General features: G+C 46.2%; 1 protein-coding gene across 1 annotated transcript in view; it reads left to right on the top strand.

Annotated features, from left to right (window-relative positions):
- The window catches only part of LOC145359891 (pannexin-3-like), a 62,614-nt gene that overhangs the window by 9,296 nt on the left and 32,785 nt on the right, over positions 1–20,533 (top strand). Inside the window, exons 2-3 of the mRNA XM_080214728.1 lie at positions 139–278; positions 12,410–12,627. Coding sequence (XP_080070854.1) covers positions 139–278; positions 12,410–12,627 — 358 coding nt within the window. The remainder of the gene's footprint in view (positions 1–138; positions 279–12,409; positions 12,628–20,533) is intronic.

Consider the following 20,533-nt stretch of genomic DNA (forward strand, 5'->3'; position numbering starts at 1 on the left):
TACCTGAAAGTGAGAAGTTACCAAACATTGTCCTGCGCTCCAGTGTTTGTTGATCAGAAATAATCAAAAGGCTTACAGCCAGACTCAGAAGGCCCGAAAATAAATGAAAAATCATACATTCATTGTTTTTTTTTTCAGAATCACAAATCACCTGTTTTCCTCCCGGAAACTTCTCGCTGAAGCAGGCCACATATGTGGACTTGTACTGTTGGGAAACTCTGCTCCATCGTCATCTCCAAACCACTGGAAGTGTGCAGACATCACTCTGGATTCACAAGGTACCATACACACTAGTGTGCAATATTAATCCTACATGTGAGATTGAATACTAGACAACTGAGGTGGTTTTTTTAGCAAAAGAGTGAAAACAGAAGTGGGTACTATGCTAATTAGACATACCTGTTTGAAAATAGAACATAGAACATCGAACACTACGGCACAAACAGGCCCTTCGGCCCACAAGTTGCGCCGATTACATCTATACCTACCAAGCCATAGAACTATCTGTAACTCCCAATCCCATTAGATCCCATGTACTCATCCAGAAGTCTTTTAAAAGACCCCAGCGAGTTCGCCTCTACCAACACCGACGACAGCCAATTCCACTCACTCGCTCACCACTCTGAGTGAAAAACTTACCCCTAACATCTCCTCTGTACTTGCTTCCCAGCACCTTAAATCTGTGTCCTCTCGTAGTGACCCTTTCAGCCCTGGGAAATAGTCTCCGAGAATCCACCCTATCTATTCCTCTCAACATTTTATAAACCTCTATCAGGTCATCTCCCAACCTTTGTCTCTCCAGGGAGAGGAGACCCAGCTCCCTCAACCTATCTTCATAAGGCATGCCTCCCAATCCAGGCAACATCCTTGTAATCCTTGTAACACTCTCAATAGCCTCCACATCCTTCCTGTAGTGAGGTGACCAGAACTGCGCACAGTACTCCAAGTGGGGTCTGACTAGGGTCTTATAAAGTTGCAGCATTACCTCCTGACTCCTAAACTCAATCCCTCGATTAATGAAGGCCAGTACACCATACGCTTTCTTGACCACATCCTCCACCTGCGAGGCCGATTTAAGAGTCCTATGGACCCGGACCCCAAGATCCTTCTGCTCTTCAACACAGCTAAGACTCCTACTCTTGATATTGTACTCCTGCATCCCGTTGGTCCTGCCAAAATGGACCAGTACACATTTATCTGTGTTGAAGTCCATCTGCCACTTCTCTGCCCAGTCTTGCATCCTATCTATGTCACGCTGCAACTTCTGACATCCCTCCAGACTATCCACAACACCACCAACCTTCGTATCGTCGGCGAACTTACTAACCCATCCCTCCACTTCCTCATCCAGGTCATTTATGAAAATGACAAACAGCAAGGGTCCTAGAACAGATCCCTGGGGCACTCCACTGGTGACTGACCTCCATGCAGAAAAAGACCCATCCACAACCACTCTCTGCCTTCTGCAGGCAAGCCAGTTCTGGATCCACAAGGCCAAAGCCCCCTGGATCCCATTTCCTCTCACCTTCTCAAGAAGTCTTGCATGGGGGACCTTATCAAACGCCTTGCTGAAGTCCATGTAAACCACGTCTACCGCTCTTCCTTCGTCAATGTGTTCAGTCACATTCTCAAAGAACTCAACTAGGCTCGTAAGGCACGACCTGTCCTTGACAAAGCCGTGCTGACTATTCCTGATCATTCTAAACTTCTCTAAATGCTCATAAATCTTGTCCCTCAGAATCCTCTGCATCCACTTACCAACCACTGAGGTCAGACTCACCGGTCGGTAATTTCCCGGGCTATCCCTGTTCCCTTTCTTGAAAATAGGAACCACATCCGCAATCCTCCAATCCTCCGGAACCTCTCCCATCTCCATCGACGATGCAAAGATCATCGCCAGGGGCTCTGCAATCACTTCCCTCACCTCCCACGGTAACCTGGGATACATCCCATCCAGTCCCGGCGACTTATCTATCTTGATACAATTTAAAAGTTCCAACACATCCTCTTTCTTAATATCCACATACTCAATCTTTTCAGACTGCCGCAAACCTGTAGTACAACCTCCCAGATCACTTTCCACCATGAATACTGAGGCAAAGTACTCATTAAGCACCTCAGCCATTTCTTCAGTTTCCACAGTAAAAAGTCTGACAACACCAGGTTTTAGTCCAACCGATTTATTTGATAATAGAAAATAAATTGGTTGGACTAAAACCTGGTGTTGTCAGACTTTTTACTGTGTTTACGCCAGTCCAACGCCGGCATACCCACATCATGACTTCCGTTTCCTCACAGACTTTTCCCCCTTCACCTTTTATAGGTCCTATCCCTTCTCTTCTCATCCTTTTACTCTTCACATATTTGTAGAAGACCTTGGGATTCTCCTTAATCTTACCCACCAAGACCTTCTCATGTCCCCTTCTGACTCTCCTAATTTCCCTTTTAAGCTCCTTTCTACAAGCCTTATACTCCTCTAGATCCTTAACATCTCCTAGCTCTCTGAACCTTTTGTATGCCTTTCTTTTCTTCCTGACTAGGTTCACCACAACCTTCGTGCACCACGGTTCCCGCGACCTACCAAAACCTCCTTGTCTCATTGGAACGTTATCGTGCAGAGCTCCAATCAAAGATTCCTTGAATATCCGCCACCTTCCTTCAGTACTTTTCCCCAAGAACGCCTCCTTCCAGTTTACTCATCCAGTTGTCTGCCTGATGTCATTATATTTCCCCTTACTCCAGATAAACACCTTCCTAGCCTGCCTGATCCTATCTCTTTCCAATGCTATCGTGAAGGAGCTAGAATTATGATCTCCATCCCCGAGATGCTCTCCCACAGAGAGATCCGACACCTGTCCTGGTTCATTAACCAGCACCAGGTCAAATGCAGCCTCTCCTCTCGTAGGCTTATCCACGTACTGTGTCAGGAACCCCTCCTGAATACACCTAAGAAACTCCTCCCCATCCAAACCCCTTACCCTAGGGATATTCCAGTCGATGTTTGGGAAATTAAAGTCTCCCATCACGACAACTCTGTTATTACTACATCTCTCTAGGATCTGTTTCCCTATCTGCACCTCAACTTCCCTGTCACTATTGGGCGGCCTATAGAAAACACCCAGCAAAGTTATCGACCCTTTGCTGTTCCTAACTTCCACCCACAATGACTCTGTTGACAGTCCCTCCACGGCATCCTCCTTCTCTGCAGCCATGACACTGTCCCTGATCAACAGTGCCACTCCACCACCTCTTTTGCCTCCCTCCCTGTCCTTCCTGAAGCATCTGAATCCCGGCATCTGAAGTACCCAGTCCTGTCCCTGAGATATCCAAGTCTCTGTAATGGCCACCACATCACATTCCCAAGCAGCAATCCACGCCCTAAGCTCATCTACCTTATTTACTACACTCCTGGCGTTAAAATACACACACCTCAGCCCCTCGGTCTGGACATTTCTCTTCTCCACCACCCGTCTAACCTCCCTCTCATACTGTCTACAGTCCTTCCCTACCCAGGAGCTAACCTCCTCGGTCTCAGTCTCCTCATCTCTGTTCCCTCCCCGCCAACCTTTCTAGTTTAAAGTCTCCCCAGTAGCCCTAGCCAGTCTTCCCGCCAAGATATTGGTCCCCCAGGGATTCAAGTGCCACCCGTCTTTACTGTACAGGTCACACCTGCCCCTAAAGAGGTCCCAATGATCCAGGAACCGGAATCCCTGCCCTCTGCACCAGTCCCTCAGCCACGCATTCACCCTCCACCTCATTCCATTCCTGCTCTCACTCTCCCGTGGTGTGGGCAGCAATCCTGAGATTACTACCTTTGCGTTCCTCTTTCTCAGCTGCCTACCCAGTTCCCTATAATCCCTTTTCATGACTGTCCCTCTTCCTGCCTATGTCAGCAGTACCTATGTGAACCACAACCTGCGGCTCCTCACCCTCCCCTTACAGGATGTCTGGGACGCGTCCAGAGACATCCTGGATCCCAGCTCCAGGGAGACAAACCACCATCCGCGACTCCCGTCTGCGTCCGCAAAAACGCCTGTCTGATCCCCTCACTATGGAGTCAGAAAATCTGGATTTAATATGTAATTTTGGGTCTATTTAGAGATTGCTATGGTTTAATCTTGTCTTAAGGCGTTGGCTGGGATTTTTTGGCCCTGCTGTGGTGGAACCTGGCACAATGTAACCGGTGCAGTGGCACAGCCAAAAGTCCATTATCCTGTGGCAGGACTGGACAATCCCAGTGGTAGCTGGGCTGGAAAATATTGCCTGTTAAAACTACATCTACAGGTTTAAGTAGTGATTAGATGCAATTTCCATTGAGTAGTTTATGAGGAATCCAACCAAAAGTGTTGAGTATGCTGATTGACACTCAGTAGTGGTTATCAGGATAGTTCAGGATGCTCAGATTCTCGTATTGAGTACTGGAATTGTGGTACAAGGGTCCAGAGCTAGACGGATACCCCATTACTTCCTGTACTTTCTTCTGCAGCAACAGGTGCTTCCACATCCACTGCAGTCCATATCCGAACAAGACCAAGACTTCCACTTCCTCTCGTGATTCCTACAAGTAGAATAGCTCACAGGTCATTCTCCTTAGGTGTGGTCATCAGAAAATTTCTGGAATAAGTGTTGATACGCTAGAAAGCCTCCGAATATCTCAGAAGTCCTGTTCAAATCTCTCAAAGCAAATGAACAGCGAAAGCTAAGCATCATTTCAAGTAATGCTTGAAATCCTCATCAATGACTTATTAACTCTAGTTTAATTGGTTGTTGTTAGGACGGATGGTTAATTTAAGTACTGGCCACAAAAATGTCATGTAGTCTCTTTAATGAGCACTCGCTGACAGCTCAGTTATAGAATCATAGAAAAACTACAGCACAAACAGGCCCTTTGGCCCACAGTTTGCGCCGATCTTATCTCTACCTCCTAGGCTTACCTATAACCCTGAATCCTATTAAGTCCCATGTACTCATCCAAAAGTCTCTTAAAAGACCCTATCGAGTTTGCCTCTACCACCACCGACGGCAGCCGATTCCACACCCTCTGAGTGAAAAACTTACCCCTGATATCTCCTCTGTACCTGCTCCCCAGCACCTTAAACCTGTGTTCTCTTGTGGCAGCCATTGCAGCCCTGGGGAAAAGCCTCTGAGAATCCACCCGATCAATACCTCTCAACATCTTATAAACCTCTATCAGGTCACCTCTCATCCTTCGTCTCTCCAAGGAGAAAAGACCGAGCTCTCTCGACCTATCCTCATAAGGCATGCCACCCAATCCAGGCAACATCCTTGTAAATCTCCTCTGCACCCTCTCAATAGCTTCCGCATCCTTCCTGTAGTGAGGCGACCAGACCTGAGCACAGTACTCCAAGTGGGGTCTGACAAGGGTCTTATGAAGTTGCAGCATTACCTCCCGACTTCTAAACTCAATTCCTCGATTAATGAAGGCGAGTACACCATACGCCTTCTTGACCACATCCTCCACCTGCGAGGCCAATTTAAGAGTCCTATGGACCCGGACCCCAAGGTCCTTCTGCTCTTCAACACAGCTAAGACTCCTACCCTTGATATTGTACTCCTGCATCCCGTTGGTCCTGCCAAAATGGACCACTACACATTTATCTGCGTTGAAGTCCATCTGCCACTTCTCCGCCCAGTCTTGCATCCTATCTATGTCTCGCTGCAGCTTCTGACAACCCTCCAAACTATCCGCAACACCTCCAACCTTTGTGTCATCGGCAAACTTACCAACCAATCCCTCCACTTCCTCATCCAGGTCATTTATAAAAATCACAAACAGAAAGGGTCCCAGAACAGATCCCTGGGGCACTCCACTGGTGACTGATCTCCATGCAGAAAAAGACCCATCCACAACCACTCTCTGCCTTCTGCAGGCAAGCCAGTTCTGGATCCACAAAGCAACGTCCCCTTGGATCCCATGCCCCCTCACTTTCTCAATGAGCCTTGCATGGGGGACCTTATTGAATGCCTTGCTGAAGTCCATATAAACCACATCCACTGTTCTTCCTTCATCAATGTGTTTAATCATATTTTCAAAATACTCAACCAGGCTGGTAAGGCACGATCTGCCTTTAACAAAGCCATGCTGACTACTTTTGATCATACTTCTCTAAATGTTCATAAATCCTGTCTCTCAGGATCTTTTCCATCAACTTACCAACCACTGAGGTTAGACTCACCGGTCGATAATTTCCTGGGCTATCTCTATCCCCTTTCTTGAATATAGGAACCACATCCGCAATCCTCCAATCTTCCAATCAAGAGCTTCATTAGTTCTCCATTCCTGCTGCAGATGCATCTGTCCATGACAGTATCAGTAAGAGAGGCTATCACACAGTCCTTGTGGAGACAAAGACCTGTCTTCACATTCAGATACCTTCCCTCAAGTATGGCATTACCACTGTGCTAAATGGAATAGGCTTCAAACAGGTCTAGCAACTCAAGACTGAGCATCCATGAGGTGCTGTGGGCAGCAACAGTAGCAGAATTATACTCATCCACAATTTGTAACCTCATGGCCTAGTATTTCCTCCACCCTACCATTACAACCAAGCCAGGGGATGAACCCTGATTCAATGAAGAATGCAATAAGGCATGCCAGGAATACCTAAGAATTAGGTCTCAAATCTGGTGAAGCTACAACACAGGACTACTTGCATGCTAAAAGGTATAATCAGCAAATAAAAGACAGAGCTAAGCAATTCTAGAACCAATGGATCAAATCTAAGCTCAGCAGTTCTGCTATGTCCAATGATTAATAGTGGTGCACAACTAACCAACGCATGGGAGGAGGAGGCTCCACAAAATCCCTATCCTCAATGATGGAGGAGCCCAGCACATCATTTTGTACATTATGCAAAAACATAAGTCATTCACAATCTTCAGTCAGAAGTTCCGACTGGATGAAGCATCTTGGCCTTCTCCGGAGGTTTCCAATTTACTGATGTCAGTCATCAGCCAATTTGATTCACTCCTAGTGAAATCGCAAGGCTATGCTGCAGCTGTATAAGGTGCTGGTGAGGCCACACCTGGAGTACTGTGCACAGTTTTGGTCTCCTTACTTGAGGAAAGATTTACTGGCACTGGAGGGGGTGCAGAGGAGATTCACTAGGTTGATTCCAGAGTTGAGAGGGTTGGTTTATGAGGAGAGACTGAGTAGACTGGGGCTAGACTCATTGGAATTCAGAAGAATGAGGGGAGATCTTATAGAAACATGTAAGATTATGAAGGAAATAGATAAGGAAATAGATAAGGGAAATTACTTTCACTGGCGGGTGAAACTAGAACTAGGGAGCATGGCCTCAAAATAAGAGGAAGCAGATTTAAGGCTGAGTTGAGGAGAAACTTCTTCACACATTCAATCACGCATTCAATCCGTCCACCACCGATGAACAGTGGAAGCAGTGTGTACCACCCACAAGATACATTGTAGGAACTTACCAAGTACCATCCAAACACATGACCATCTAGAAGGATAAGCACAGCAGACACCTGCGAACAACACCATCTGAAGATTCCTCTCCAAGTCACTCACCATCCTCACTTGGAAAACTACCTCTCCTCACTAGCATTGGGTCAAAATCCTGGAACTCCCCCACCAACCCCCCACTTAACAGCACAGTGGGTGCATCAACACTTCAGGGGCTGCAGTAATTCAAGAAGGCAGCTAGAGATGGACAATAAATGCTGGCCAAGCCAGTGAAACCCACATTCCATAAATGAATTTTAAAAAATCAACTCCTTCAGCGAGATGGTGTTTTTGTGCTAGATCAATGTTGGAGCTAAAGTCTTGGTCACTTGTGCATAAAGTATCTGAAAGGCAATTCCTCCCTGAGCCTTTATAAACTTTATAAACACTCTTACACCTTGATGACACCCTTTATACACTTTTCATATATATACATTCTTGACAGCTCCTCTGAAATGTCCTTATATGAGTATATATCACTTCTAATATACATGAATAGCTGTACATATATTTCACATATTAGAAGATTTATCTCAGGGATGTTAAATATTAGTTGTGTTGTAAAACTGTGAGTCATAGTCGGACAGTACAGAAAAGGCCCTTCAGCCCATCGAATCTACTCCAACAATAAATCCCTCTAATAATCCCTCATGCTAATCCCATTTTCCAGCACTTGTCCCATATCCTTGAATGTTATGATATTTCAAATGCTCATCCAAGTTTTTTTTAATGTTTAAAAAAAGGTGATTTAGTTATCTCCTGATTCTAATTTATAAATTTCATGGTCCTGTGACACAGCTCTCACAATCCTACATTGCATTTTCATGTTTCTGCAATGCATATTTCATGATCCGATCTTGAATATTTCACAGTGTGCATTTGATTGTTTTGGCCTGTGTGCGTATGTCTAAACTACATTTCTGTACTCACCATGACTAATTGGCCTCCACTTTGATCCCTTGTGTGTTCTGGCCCCAGCTTTCTCCATTATTTCATATCTTATCCCTTTCTATAGTCTTCCTAATCTATGTTGTTCATTGTCCACTCCCTTTATCTTCATGAGGCTGACCCATTCCCCCAACTCTACCAGCCTACAAACTGCCTCCCCAATCTCTTTTCCTTCAACGGTTCTATTGCCTACTCTGCAGCAGCAACTCCAACAGTGCTTCCACATTCTGATACCCCGATTCATCAATTTGGTAACTAGGACCAAATAACTTCAACCACCACTCCACAATCTTTGTTCCCTTGCCAGCGCTATTTCTAAGCACCAACCTGCCACCTTCATTATGGGTTTCCTATTGCCTACTACTGCAGATCACTCTGTAAAATAGCTTATCCATTATAATCTATTTATATCCTAACTTTTTCTGGATGAATCCATATCCTACATCTAAGCAAAATGTTGTTCACTGATACTGCCTCCTCCCCTCACCAACACTACTCCATCTGATAATAATGTTCCATGTTGATGGTTCTCCTCATTTGTGTCAATCTTCTGTGCCATTACAGTTCTGATATCTTCTTGCGTGAACCCTCATTTCCATCAGTTTGCATGCTGTTCCCACAATGCTGTCATTGTCAACTACCTCCCAAACACAACATCTGGCAAAGAATGAGGCCACACAAACTCTCTGTGAAATCAGTCTCATTTTCCTGCTCTCCCCCCGTTTACTCTGCAAGTTTATTTCCTTCCAGTGGCTATCCAATTTACTTTTGAAATCATTAATCATCTTTGTTTCCCAGCAGCTTCACAGGCAGAATATTCCAGGTCAATACCACCTACCAACCACCCCCTCCCCTAACCCCCACACCTCTTCTTATCCTTAAATTTGTGTACCTTGGTCCTTGTACCAACAACTAATGGGAATGTTTTTTCCTTATCCACCTCATCCAAAACTGTCATAATCTTGTACACATCTGTCAAACCTCCTATCAATCACCTTTATCCAAGGAGAACAAACCCAACAAGGATGTTGCCTGGATTGGGAGGCATGCCTTATGAGGATAGGTTGAGGGAGCTGGGTCTCTTCTCCCTGGAGAGACGAAGGTTGAGAGGCGACCTGATAGAGGTTTATAAAATGTTGAGAGGAATAGATAGGGTGGATTCTCAGAGGCTATTCCCCAGGGCTGAAATGGTCGCTACGAGAAGACACAGGTTTAAGGTACTGGGGAGTAGGTACAGAGGAGATGTTTGGGTTAAGTTTTTCACTCAGAGGGTGGTGGGTGAGTGGAATCGGCTGCCATCGGTGGTGGTAGAGGCAAACTCGCTGGGGTCTTTTAAAAGACTTCTGGATGAGTACATGGGATTTAATGGGATCGGGAGTTATAGATAATTCTATGGCCTGGTAGGTATGTTACAATGAGGTCACCTCTAACTCTTCCAAACTCTGGAAAATAAAGAACTAATTTATTCAACGTCTCATCATAGAGCAAACCTTTTGATTTGATTTGAACTTCTCATCCCAGGGATCAATCTAGTGACCCATTTTTTGCACTGCCTCCAAAGCAAGTATATTATTTCTTTAACATGGAGACCAAATGTGCACACAGTATTTCAAGGTGTGGTTACCCTATAGCCTTGTACAATACTAGCAGGACCTCTTTATTCCTGTCCTTCAACCCCCTTGCAATAAAGGCAAAAATGCCTTTTGCCTTCCTAACTGCTTGCTGCTCCATCACACTAACTTTTTATGTCTCTTGAGCATCAACACATTCAAGTTTTAAAAAAAATTTCTTATGAGCAAAATTAAGAACTTCACGTCCCCTCTATCTGCCACCTTGTTGCCTTTTGCCTTTCATTTTATCTGTTCACATCTCTTTGCTGTCTGTGTCCTTACAACCTGAATTTCCCTTGTATTTGTACTATCAGCAAACTCGGGTACATTACATTCTGTCTCTTCATCTAAGTCATTTATAAAGATTGTAAATAGCTGAGTCTCAACACCGACACTTCCTGTCAATTTGAAAATGCCCCATTTATATCTGTGATTAGAGAAGTTGAAGAATGGAGAAAGGGAATGTAAACTAAAGGATACAATTCTAAAGGGTTTGCAGGAACAGAGGATGTATGTGCAAAATCATTGAAAGTGACCAGGTAGTCTGAGACAGTGATTTAAAAGGCTTTATAGAACATAGAACATAGAACACTACAGCACAAACAGGCCCTTCGGCCCACGAGTTGCGCCGATCACATCAACACCTGCCAATCTATAGACCTATCCATAACCCCCAATCCCATTAAACCCCATATACTCATCCAGAAGTCTTTTAAAAGACCCCAGCGAGTTCGCCTCCACCACCACTGACGGCAGCCGATTCCATTCACTCACCACCCTCTGAGTGAAAAACTTACCCCTAACATCACTTCTGTACTTTCCTCCCCGCACCTTAAAACTGTGTCCTCTCGTAGCGACCATTTCAACCCGGGGAAATAGCCTCTGAGAACCCACCCTATCTATTCCTCTCAACATTTTATAAACTTCTATCAGGTCGCCTCTCAACCTTCGTCTCTCCAGGGAAAAGAGTCCCAGCTCCCTCAACCTAACTTCATAAGGCATGCCTCCCAGTCCAGGCAACATCCTTGTAAATCTTCTCTGTACCCTTTCAATAGCTTCTACATCTTTCCTATAGTGAGGCGACCAGAACTGCGCACAATACTCTAAATGAGGCTTGACAAGGGTCTTATAAAGTTGCAGCATTACCTCCCGACTCCTAAACTCAATCCCTCGATTAATGAAGGCCAGTACACCATACGCCTTCGTGACCACCTCCTCCACCTGCGAGGCCGATTTAAGAGTCCTGTGGACCCGGACCCCAAGATCCTTCTGCTCTTCAACACTACTAAGACTCCTGCCCTTGATAGTGTACTCGTTCATCCCGTTGGTTCTGCCAAAATGGACGACTACACATTTATCCGCATTGAAGTCCATCTGCCACTTCTCCGCCCAGTCCTGCATCCTATTTATGTCCTGCTGCAACTTTTGCCATCCTTCCAGACCATCCACAACACCACCGACCTTCGTGTCATCAGCGAACTTACTTACCCATCCCTCCACTTCCTCATCTAGGTCATTTATGAAAATGACAAACAGCAAGGGTCCTAGAACAGATCCCTGGGGCACTCCACTGGTGACTGACCTCCATGCAGAAAAAGACCCATCCACAACCACTCTCTGCCTTCTGCAGGCAAGCCAGTTCTGGATCCACAAGGCCAAAGGCCCTTGGATCCCATGCCCTCTCACCTTCTCAAGAAGGCAGCTTATAAAAGCAGGAATGTTGCGGTAAATCTTTTATAAAACACTGGTTCAGCTTCAGCTGGAGTACTGTGTCCAATTCTGGACACCACACTTTAGGAGGGATATGATGGCATTAGAGAAACAATGACCTTAGAATATGATGACATTAGAATGGAGGTATAAAAGGTTTATGAGAATGGTGACAGGGATGAGGGACTGCAGTTATGTGGACAGATTGGTGAAACTAGGATTGAGAGGATGCAGAGGAAGTTCGATAGACTTGTTTAAAATCACCAGTCAGAAAGGAACCTTCCCTTTGGTAGAAGGATCAGGAACCAGAGGACAACAACCTAAGATGAATGACAAAGTACCGAAGGTTCTATGAGGAAAAATTCTTTACGATTGGAAGGCACTGCCTCAGAGTGTGATGGAGGCAGATCAGTCATGGCTTTCAAAATGGAATTGGAAAAACACCTGAAAAGGTAGAAGAGCAGACTTACTGTGAGAGATGAGAGAATGGAAATAGATGTAGGTTTCTGTGCTGTAACCATTCTATGATTTTAAGCTTTAGAAGTTAGCTCTAAACTCAAATACTTTAAGCTTTGTCCACATGGTTAGGAATTTACTCACTGAATTCATGTACTCTTTGTTGATCAGTGTGACTGGGATCCTCTTACTGTTACAGGTGTTCCCGTACTCTCTGCTGGTGATCGGTATGACTATGTATATTCCAGCTTTGATTTGGAAAGTATTTGTTACACCAACCCTCATTGCTGACCTACTTTTCATTATTGATGAGTTGGACAAGGCCTACAATCGATCGATCAAAGTGGCTCAACTGATTGTGAAGAAATACGAGAACAGTCCGAATGCCAAGCGTCTGATCCAGGAAGAGCTGGACAGGTAGAAAACCATGTGTCTCATGGGACCAAATAACAAGCACCTATTCATAGCTATGGAAAACTGATAGGAACAGAGGTGCAGGATGAGTGAAGCTGCTGATGGATAGGTGGAATGAACAGGAAGGGAGCTGCTGATCATTGAATGAAAACAGATGATAAATTGATCTTTTGACATAACACTGCAAATGTCCCAAGGTACTTCACAGGACAGTTTATCAAACAAAATTTAACCTTCAGTCACATAGAGATATTGGGGTAGGTGACCAAAAGCTTTGCTAAAGGAAGTTGAGGGGAGACCTGATAGAAGTCTATAAGATTATGAGAGGCATGGACAGAGTGGATAGTCAGAAGCTTTTTCCTAGGGTGGAAGAGTCAGTTACTAGGGGGCCATAGGTTTAAGGTGTGAGGGGCAAGTTTTAAAAGAGATGTATGAGGCAGATATTTTACACAGAGAGTGGTGGGCGCCTGGAACTCGTCGCCGGGGGAATCGGATACGGTAGTGACTTTTAAGGGGCGTCTTGACAAGTACATGAATAGGATGGGAATAGAGGGATATGGTCCCCGGAAGCATGGGGGGTTTTAGTTAAGTCAGGCAGCATGGTCGGTGCAGGCTTGGAGGGCCGAATGGTCTGTTTCTGTGCTGTAATTTTCTTTATTCTTTGTTCTAAAGAGATCAGTTTGAAGGAACATTTTATTAGAAGTGGAGATTTTATTAGAAGTAAAGAGATGGCAAGGTATTGGGAGGGAATTCTTATGGCCCAGGCAACTGAAGGAATGGGTGTACAGCAGTGGAAATCATGGATGTGCAAGAGGCCAGAATTGAAGGTGTGCAGATATCTCAGTAGGTTGTACAAGTGGAGGAGGTTACTGACATTACAGGAAATGACAAGGCTAAAATGGGATTTGAGAACAAAACTGAGAATTTAAAATCAAGACATCTGTCAGACCAGGAGCCAATATAAGCAAGTGAGCAGAGAGGGTGTACATAGGTGAATGAGACTTGATACGCACTGACATACAAGTAACAGAGTTTGGAAGGGGCTAAGTTTAAAAAAAGAGCAAGGTAAACAGGCAGTAAATGAATGAGGATTGGGATGCAGATTGACACAGATAATGAACTGAGGCTGAAATAGTTTTGTGCCAGCAAATTCTGATAATGTGTAAAGGCTGCAACTGTTCAGGGAGCAGTAAGATCAGCTATCTGGGTCTAGGCCAGCTGATCATGACAGCCTGGATGCTGACAGGATCTGCACCAAAACTGGGGGAAAATCAACAGCAGCTGGAGTCTCCAAAGTTCTGCTAAAAAATAACAGACAAGTTGTCTGAGTTTCCTTTAGTTCTCCCTGAACAGTCTGCATCTCCTTTGGTTACTCTCTTGTCAGGCTGTGTCTCCATTTGGTGCTCAATATGTTCTGTCTCCTTTGGGTGTTCAGGGGCCAGGTTTCTCCTTCGTTGTGTGTTTTCTGAGGGGGGGGGGGAGCACCTTTAAGTAACGTCCTAGTACTTGTTCCAAGTCCAATTGGGGCTGGCAGCCCCAAGGTTCTCGAAGGGAGCCCTGATCAAAATGGATGGATGAAGCTAAGGCTTCACATCCTTTATCCTCAGATGGGTAGACAGCCTGCCAGCAAGGTCACAAAGCCCGCATGGGAGGTGGTGGCAGCGCTAGTGAGTGTCAGCTGTCCCTGTAAGAGGGTAGCGGAACACAATGCAGAAAAAAGATGAATGACCTCTATGTCACCAGGATGTCACCCTTCTCATCTGTCACTATACACCCATTCACACACTCATCAAACTTCCAGAGGGAGCTCGCTCACAGCCACCTCAAAAAGGTCCCACCACGTGCCTCCCACATGCCTCCTTCTTCCCCCCCAACTTATCCTTCCAGTGGCTCCTCTCCTCATCACATCCCAGCTCCCACTCACCAACCATGCACGCCATCTAACCCTGCACTCATCCTGCCTGCACTCACACCATCTGTCTCAGTGTGGGACAAGCTTGAGTATAATCAGTATGAGAGGGCACAGCCGGCCAGAGTCATGCTCAAGGTGAAGATCCTCACGTCGTCTGAGGAAAGAGTCTTTGAGCTGACCAGCTAGGAGCAGGACCACACCTATGAAGAGGATGAGGTGAGAATCCTCCTCAAGTCCAGCCATTGTGCCACATGAGTTACATTTCTGCTTTCCTTATGCCCCTGCCATGCACTAATGCCATCTTACTTCCCTTGCAGGTCAATCAGTTGACCGGTCCTTCTTCTCACCCTCTGGATGTGAGCAGCTCCAAGGAAAATAACTAACATAAACTGAAAAGATATTACAGCTGTCACTCTCTACCAGCTCACACATTTGCACCTTGGTGGGGATAATGAGTAGGCAGCTTTCTGGGTCACTCACTGGTGAGCACCTCACAGCTAACGCTCTGCAGCAGGTGGGGGCAAGGATGTTCCAGGAATCTGGCACTCGGAGGAATGCTGAGCCCCGGCTGGGTGACGTACCCTTAGGTTCAGTTGTTTCCAGCTGCTGGAGCTGCAAAGGCAGAGTTGCTAATATCGGGAAAGGACAGCATTCCTTCTCAGACCGCAAGGCTGACTGGAGGAGTCCTATTGCCCTCTGTCTAAGGAGATGGTGCTGCCACTCCAGTGCAGTGAGGTTGATATTGCAAGGATGGTGTCCACAGTGGAGACCTTGGTGCAGGATGTGCACTTCATGGTGGAAGATGTCCACTCCATGGTTCAGGTCATATACTCTGTGAGGGAGTGAGCTGCATGGTGCAGGACATCAACTGCATGGTGCAGGCACTGTGGGGGTCCAACAATGAGTGTCAGTGCTGGAGGACAGCCAGGCTTCTAGATCTCACTAGAGGTGCCCCTCTTGTCCATGGAGAAGGCCAGGGGCCTAGGGACACCCACAGGGAAGAGATCCAGTTAGTGCATATCTTGGGCTTTCCACACAGGAAACCTTGGGGATATCCAGCTCATCTGACTCCTTCCTCTCTGTGAGTGGTACACCTCCAGTCCCACACACAGAGGAGGGTAGCACGACAACATCAGTGCTGCCTGAAAGCAGGACAAAGCCCTCGAGGCCATCTCAGGCAATAGGGCGTGGCAGACATCAAGCTGTGGATCCTGGATAGACATCTAGACATAGCAATTCGGTAAGGAAGGAAAGGAAATGGTAGTTATAGAGTGGGCACGGGTAAGGTCAGGCAGGATAAGGCAGTGATCACTGATGTAAGCACCATGCATTGTATTAAAAATCACATTATTCACCCTCCTACTGTCTCCCCACTCTCATGTTATTGTGGCATGCACTCCCAACCTCCATATTTAGGCTGGATGGCCAACAACGGCGCATTCTCCATCGCCTTTCAGTGAGGATGCCAATGGTTGTACTTCCCTCACACTGTAACAATGTAGTTATGCTGGTGTATTCCTTATCACAATGAGCCACCCCCACCAACCACCGACACCCAGGCCAAGAATCAGGTCATTCACCTGGAGATTCTTGATTTCAGTTCGAGGAAGCCATCAGCTGAAGCCTGGTAAGAATCGATCAACTTGCACCACTCAAGCAGACTTTCATTAGCACCCCTAACCTGAGGAGGCAATATTAGTAGAGGTGGGTCCTTCAGTGTCTCATCACCAAGTGATTACCCTGTTTGGTGGTGAGCAGCATTGCGTCAGGAAAGAGTCAAACCTTCACAGGAGAGATTAGGAGCATTGCTCTGTCCTCATTCCCCTGCGTCATTTGGCTCTTGGGCTTCCACACTCTACCCATGAAAGCAGCTATCTCTGAGGTAACGTGCCATTGACAGCACACAGGTAGTAAGGCTCCCACCCCAGAGGTGGGGGACATCACTGACCATCCCAGTCCTAGTCATCCCAAAGCAAGAGGGTATGAGGGTGTCCCAAGCCCTGTTCCCCCGGCGATTGCCCAAGGCCCTTCCTCAGCCTCCTCTGGGGATTCCATTTGGAGGCCCTCTTCATGTCTTCCATGTCCTCCTCAGGCAGTTCCTCACCCCATGATGGAGTGTGCAGCACACCACAATGATGGTAGACACGCACTGGGGCTGTACTGGAGGGCTCCCCCGACCTATCCAGACACTAGAACCACGTCTTCAGAAGGCCGATTGCCGACTCTACCAGAGTACGAGTAACAGCATAAGCCTCATTGTATCGAGTCTCAGCTGCACTCTGTGGCCTTCACATAGGTCATAGAGTCACAGAGGCTTACAGCATGGAAACAGGCCCTTCAGCCCAACTTGTCCATGCCGCCTTTATTTTAAAAGCCCTAAGCTAGTCCCAATTTCCTGCATTTGGCCCATACCCCTCTATACCCATCTTATTTATGTAACTGTCTAAATGCTTTTTGAAGACAAAATTGTACCCGCCTCTACTATTACCTCTGGCAGCTCATTCCAGCCACTCACCATCCTCTGAGTGAAAAAAACTACCCCTCTGGAGCCTTTTGTATCTCTCCCCTCTCACCTTAAATATATATCCTCTAGTTCTATACTCCCCAACCTTTGGGAAAAGATATTGACTACCTAGCTGATCTGTGCCTCTCATTATTTTATAGACCTCTATAAGGTCACCCCTCAGCCTCCTACACTCCAGAGAAAAAAGTCCCAGTCTATCCAGCCTCTCAAACCATCAAGTCCCAATAGCATCCTCGTAAATCTTTTCTGCACTCTTTCTAGTTTAGTAATATCCTTTCTACAATAGGGTGACCAGAACTGTACACAGTATTCCAAGTGTGACCTTACCAATGTCTTGTACAACTTCAACAAGACATCCTAATTCCAGAATTCAATGTTCTGACCAATGAAACCAAGCATGCCAAATGCCTTCTTCACCATTCTGTCCACCTGTGACTCCAATTTCAAGGAGCTATGAACCTGTACCCTGGATCTCTTTGTTCTGCACCTCTCCCCAGTGCCCTATCATTAACAGAGTAAGTCCTGCCTTGGTTCAGTCTACCAAAATGCATCACCTTGCATTTATCTAAATTAAATTCCATCTGCCATTCGCAGCCTACTGAGCCAATTGATCAAGATCCCATTGCAATCCGAGATAACCCTTTTCACTGTCCACCATGTCACCAATCTTGGTGTCATCTGTAAACTTACTAACCATGCCTCCTATATTTGGATAAATTATTAATACAACTGACAAATAACATTGGATCCAGCACCAATCTCTGAGGCACACCACTGGTCACAGGCCTCCAGTTTGAAAAATCCTCTACAACCACCCTCTGGCTTCTGTCATGCAGCCAATTTTATATCCGCTTAGTTACCTCACCCTGGATCCATGAGATTTAATCTTATGCAACAACCTACCATGTGCTACCTTGTCAAAGGCCTTGTTAAAGTCCATATAGACATCATCAATTGCACTGCCCTTTCTTGGCTACCCCTTCAAAAAAGCTCAATCAAATTTGTGAGATATGATTTTTCCATCCACAAAGCCATGCTGACTGTCCCTAATCAGTCCTTGCATCACTAAGTGCCTGTAGATCCTGTCTCTCAAAACATCTTCCAACAACTTACCCACTATAGATGTGAGGCTCACACCAGCCTGTAGTTCCCAGACTTTTTCCTGTAGCCCTTTTTAAACAAAGCCACAACATTTGCCCCTCCGAGCTTTGGACACCTCACCTGTGACTACTGATGATACAAATATCTCTGCTAGGGGACCCACAGTTTCCTCCCTAGCCTCCCACAATGTCCTGAGATACACTGCATCAGGTCCTGGGGATTTATCTACCATGACGTGTTTTAAGATTTCCAGCACCTCCTTCTCTGTTGTATATACACACCTGTCATTATCCACTTCCTGAAGGACTATCTCTAGTCTCCAAGGAGCCATCCCTCCAGCCACCCTCCTTCAAAGACCACTGGGATCTGAGAGCAGCTAAGGATGTAGGTGTAATGGAAGCTCCCCAGGTACTGAGCGCACATGTACAGGATGCACTTGGCCTTTTTACAGTTGACCTCCACATTCGGGGAGTCTAATCCCTAGTGGTTGATGAATGAAGCATCATGATGCATGGGGAACGCAAAGCCACATGCATGAAGTCAATTACACCCTGTACTTAGGGAATCCAGCAATGTGCGTGAACCTCATGGCTCCAACTTGTTGGCCCGGCTAGTCTTGGTCAAAGTTGATGTAGTTGTGCAAACTCACGGGGTGCATATTGGTCACCTCCCTGATGCAGTTGTGTGCAGCACACTGGGAGACGCTGCAGAGGTCATTAGTGCGGCCTTGAAAGGAGCCACTATCATAGAATCATAGAATTGTACAATGTAGGAGGAGGCCATTCAGCCCATCGAGCCTGCACCAACAATCCTAACCAGACCCTATCCCCGTAACCCCATGTATTTACCCTGCTAGTCCCCTGACACTAAGGGTCAATTTAACACAGCTCAATTAACCTAACCTGCACTTCTTTGGTGGTGGGAGGAAACCAGAACAGGCGGAGGAAACCCAGACAGACACAGGGAGAACGTGCAAACTCCACACAGACAGTGACTCATGGTAGGAATTGAACCCAGGTCCCTGGCACTGAGACACAGCGATGCTAACCACTGTGCCACCATTCCACCCTAGTGTAGAAGCTCAGGGTGACAGGCAGTGGGTGGCCTCCCAATCCATGTGGTGCCAACATCTCCATGGCCTGGCATAGGTGGGCCACAGTCCTCCCAATGTGATGCAGCCTGCAGCAGCTCAGGAGGCCCTACCTAACGCTAACGAAGGGACTAACCCCGAAAGCTTGTGAGTCTATTATCAAATAAATCGGTTGGACTAAAACCTGGTGTTGTCAGACTTTTTACTGTGTGCATCCCACTAGTGACAGACCTCCAGCTAGAAAAAGACCCCTCCACTACTACTCTCTGACTCCTCTTTGCAAGCCAGTTCTCTACCCATCTAGATACCTGACCACATATCCCATGAGCTTTAATCTTCTGTACCAACCTACCATGAGGGACTTTGTCAAACGCCTTACTGAAATCCATATAGACGACATCAATGGCTCGTCCTTCGTCAACTGTTTTTGTCACCTTCTCAAAGAATTCTACCAGATTTGTAAGGCAAGACTTCCCCTTGACAAAGCCATGCTGCGTATCCTTAATCAGATCGCAATGCTCTAAGTGCACATACATCCTATCCCTAAGAATCCTCTCCATCAACTTACCTACCACTGATGTTAAGCTCACCAGCCTATAGTTACCTGGGCTATCCCTCCTACCCTTTTTAAACAGCGGTTCCACGTTCGCTGTCCTTTGGGACCTCACCTGTGTCCAAAGAAGAGACAAAGATTCGCGTCAGAGGCCCAGCAATCTCATCCCTCGCCTCTCTAAGCAGCCTAGGATAAATGCAATCGGGGCCCGGAGATTTATCAGTTTTAATGCCATCTAAAAGCCCTAACACTTCTTCCCTTGTAATCAATAGATCTTTCAATTGGTCATCCTAACTATCTTCAGTTGCTTCATCAACAGATTTTCTTCCATCATAAGGTCAGAAGTGGGGATGTTCACTGATAATTACACAATAAACAAAGAACAAAGAGCAACACAGCACGGGAAACAGGCCCTTCGGCCCAACGAGCCCGCACCGCCATCTTAACAATGTGTTTTTCCTACTCCACCCTTGACCCATGTCTATGCTTAAGGTCCCCCCATTGGAAATCAGATTAAGGGGAGAGTAATTTAGGGACAATTCGTTACACCAATCAGCCTAAGAGCACATCTTTGGGGTGTGGGAGGAAACCGGAGCGCCCGGAGGAAACCCACGCAACCACAGGGAGAATGCGCAAACTCCCACAGACACCAGCCCAAATCCATGTGTCTGCACAGCAAACAGTGATAGTCACTGAGCTGTCGTGGTGGCCATCTGCTGGCCCAGTTTT

The sequence above is a fragment of the Carcharhinus amblyrhynchos genome, chromosome 29 (genome assembly GCF_965287045.1).
Source record: "Carcharhinus amblyrhynchos chromosome 29, sCarAmb.v2.hapA, whole genome shotgun sequence".
Taxonomy (NCBI): Eukaryota; Metazoa; Chordata; class Chondrichthyes; order Carcharhiniformes; family Carcharhinidae; genus Carcharhinus; species Carcharhinus amblyrhynchos.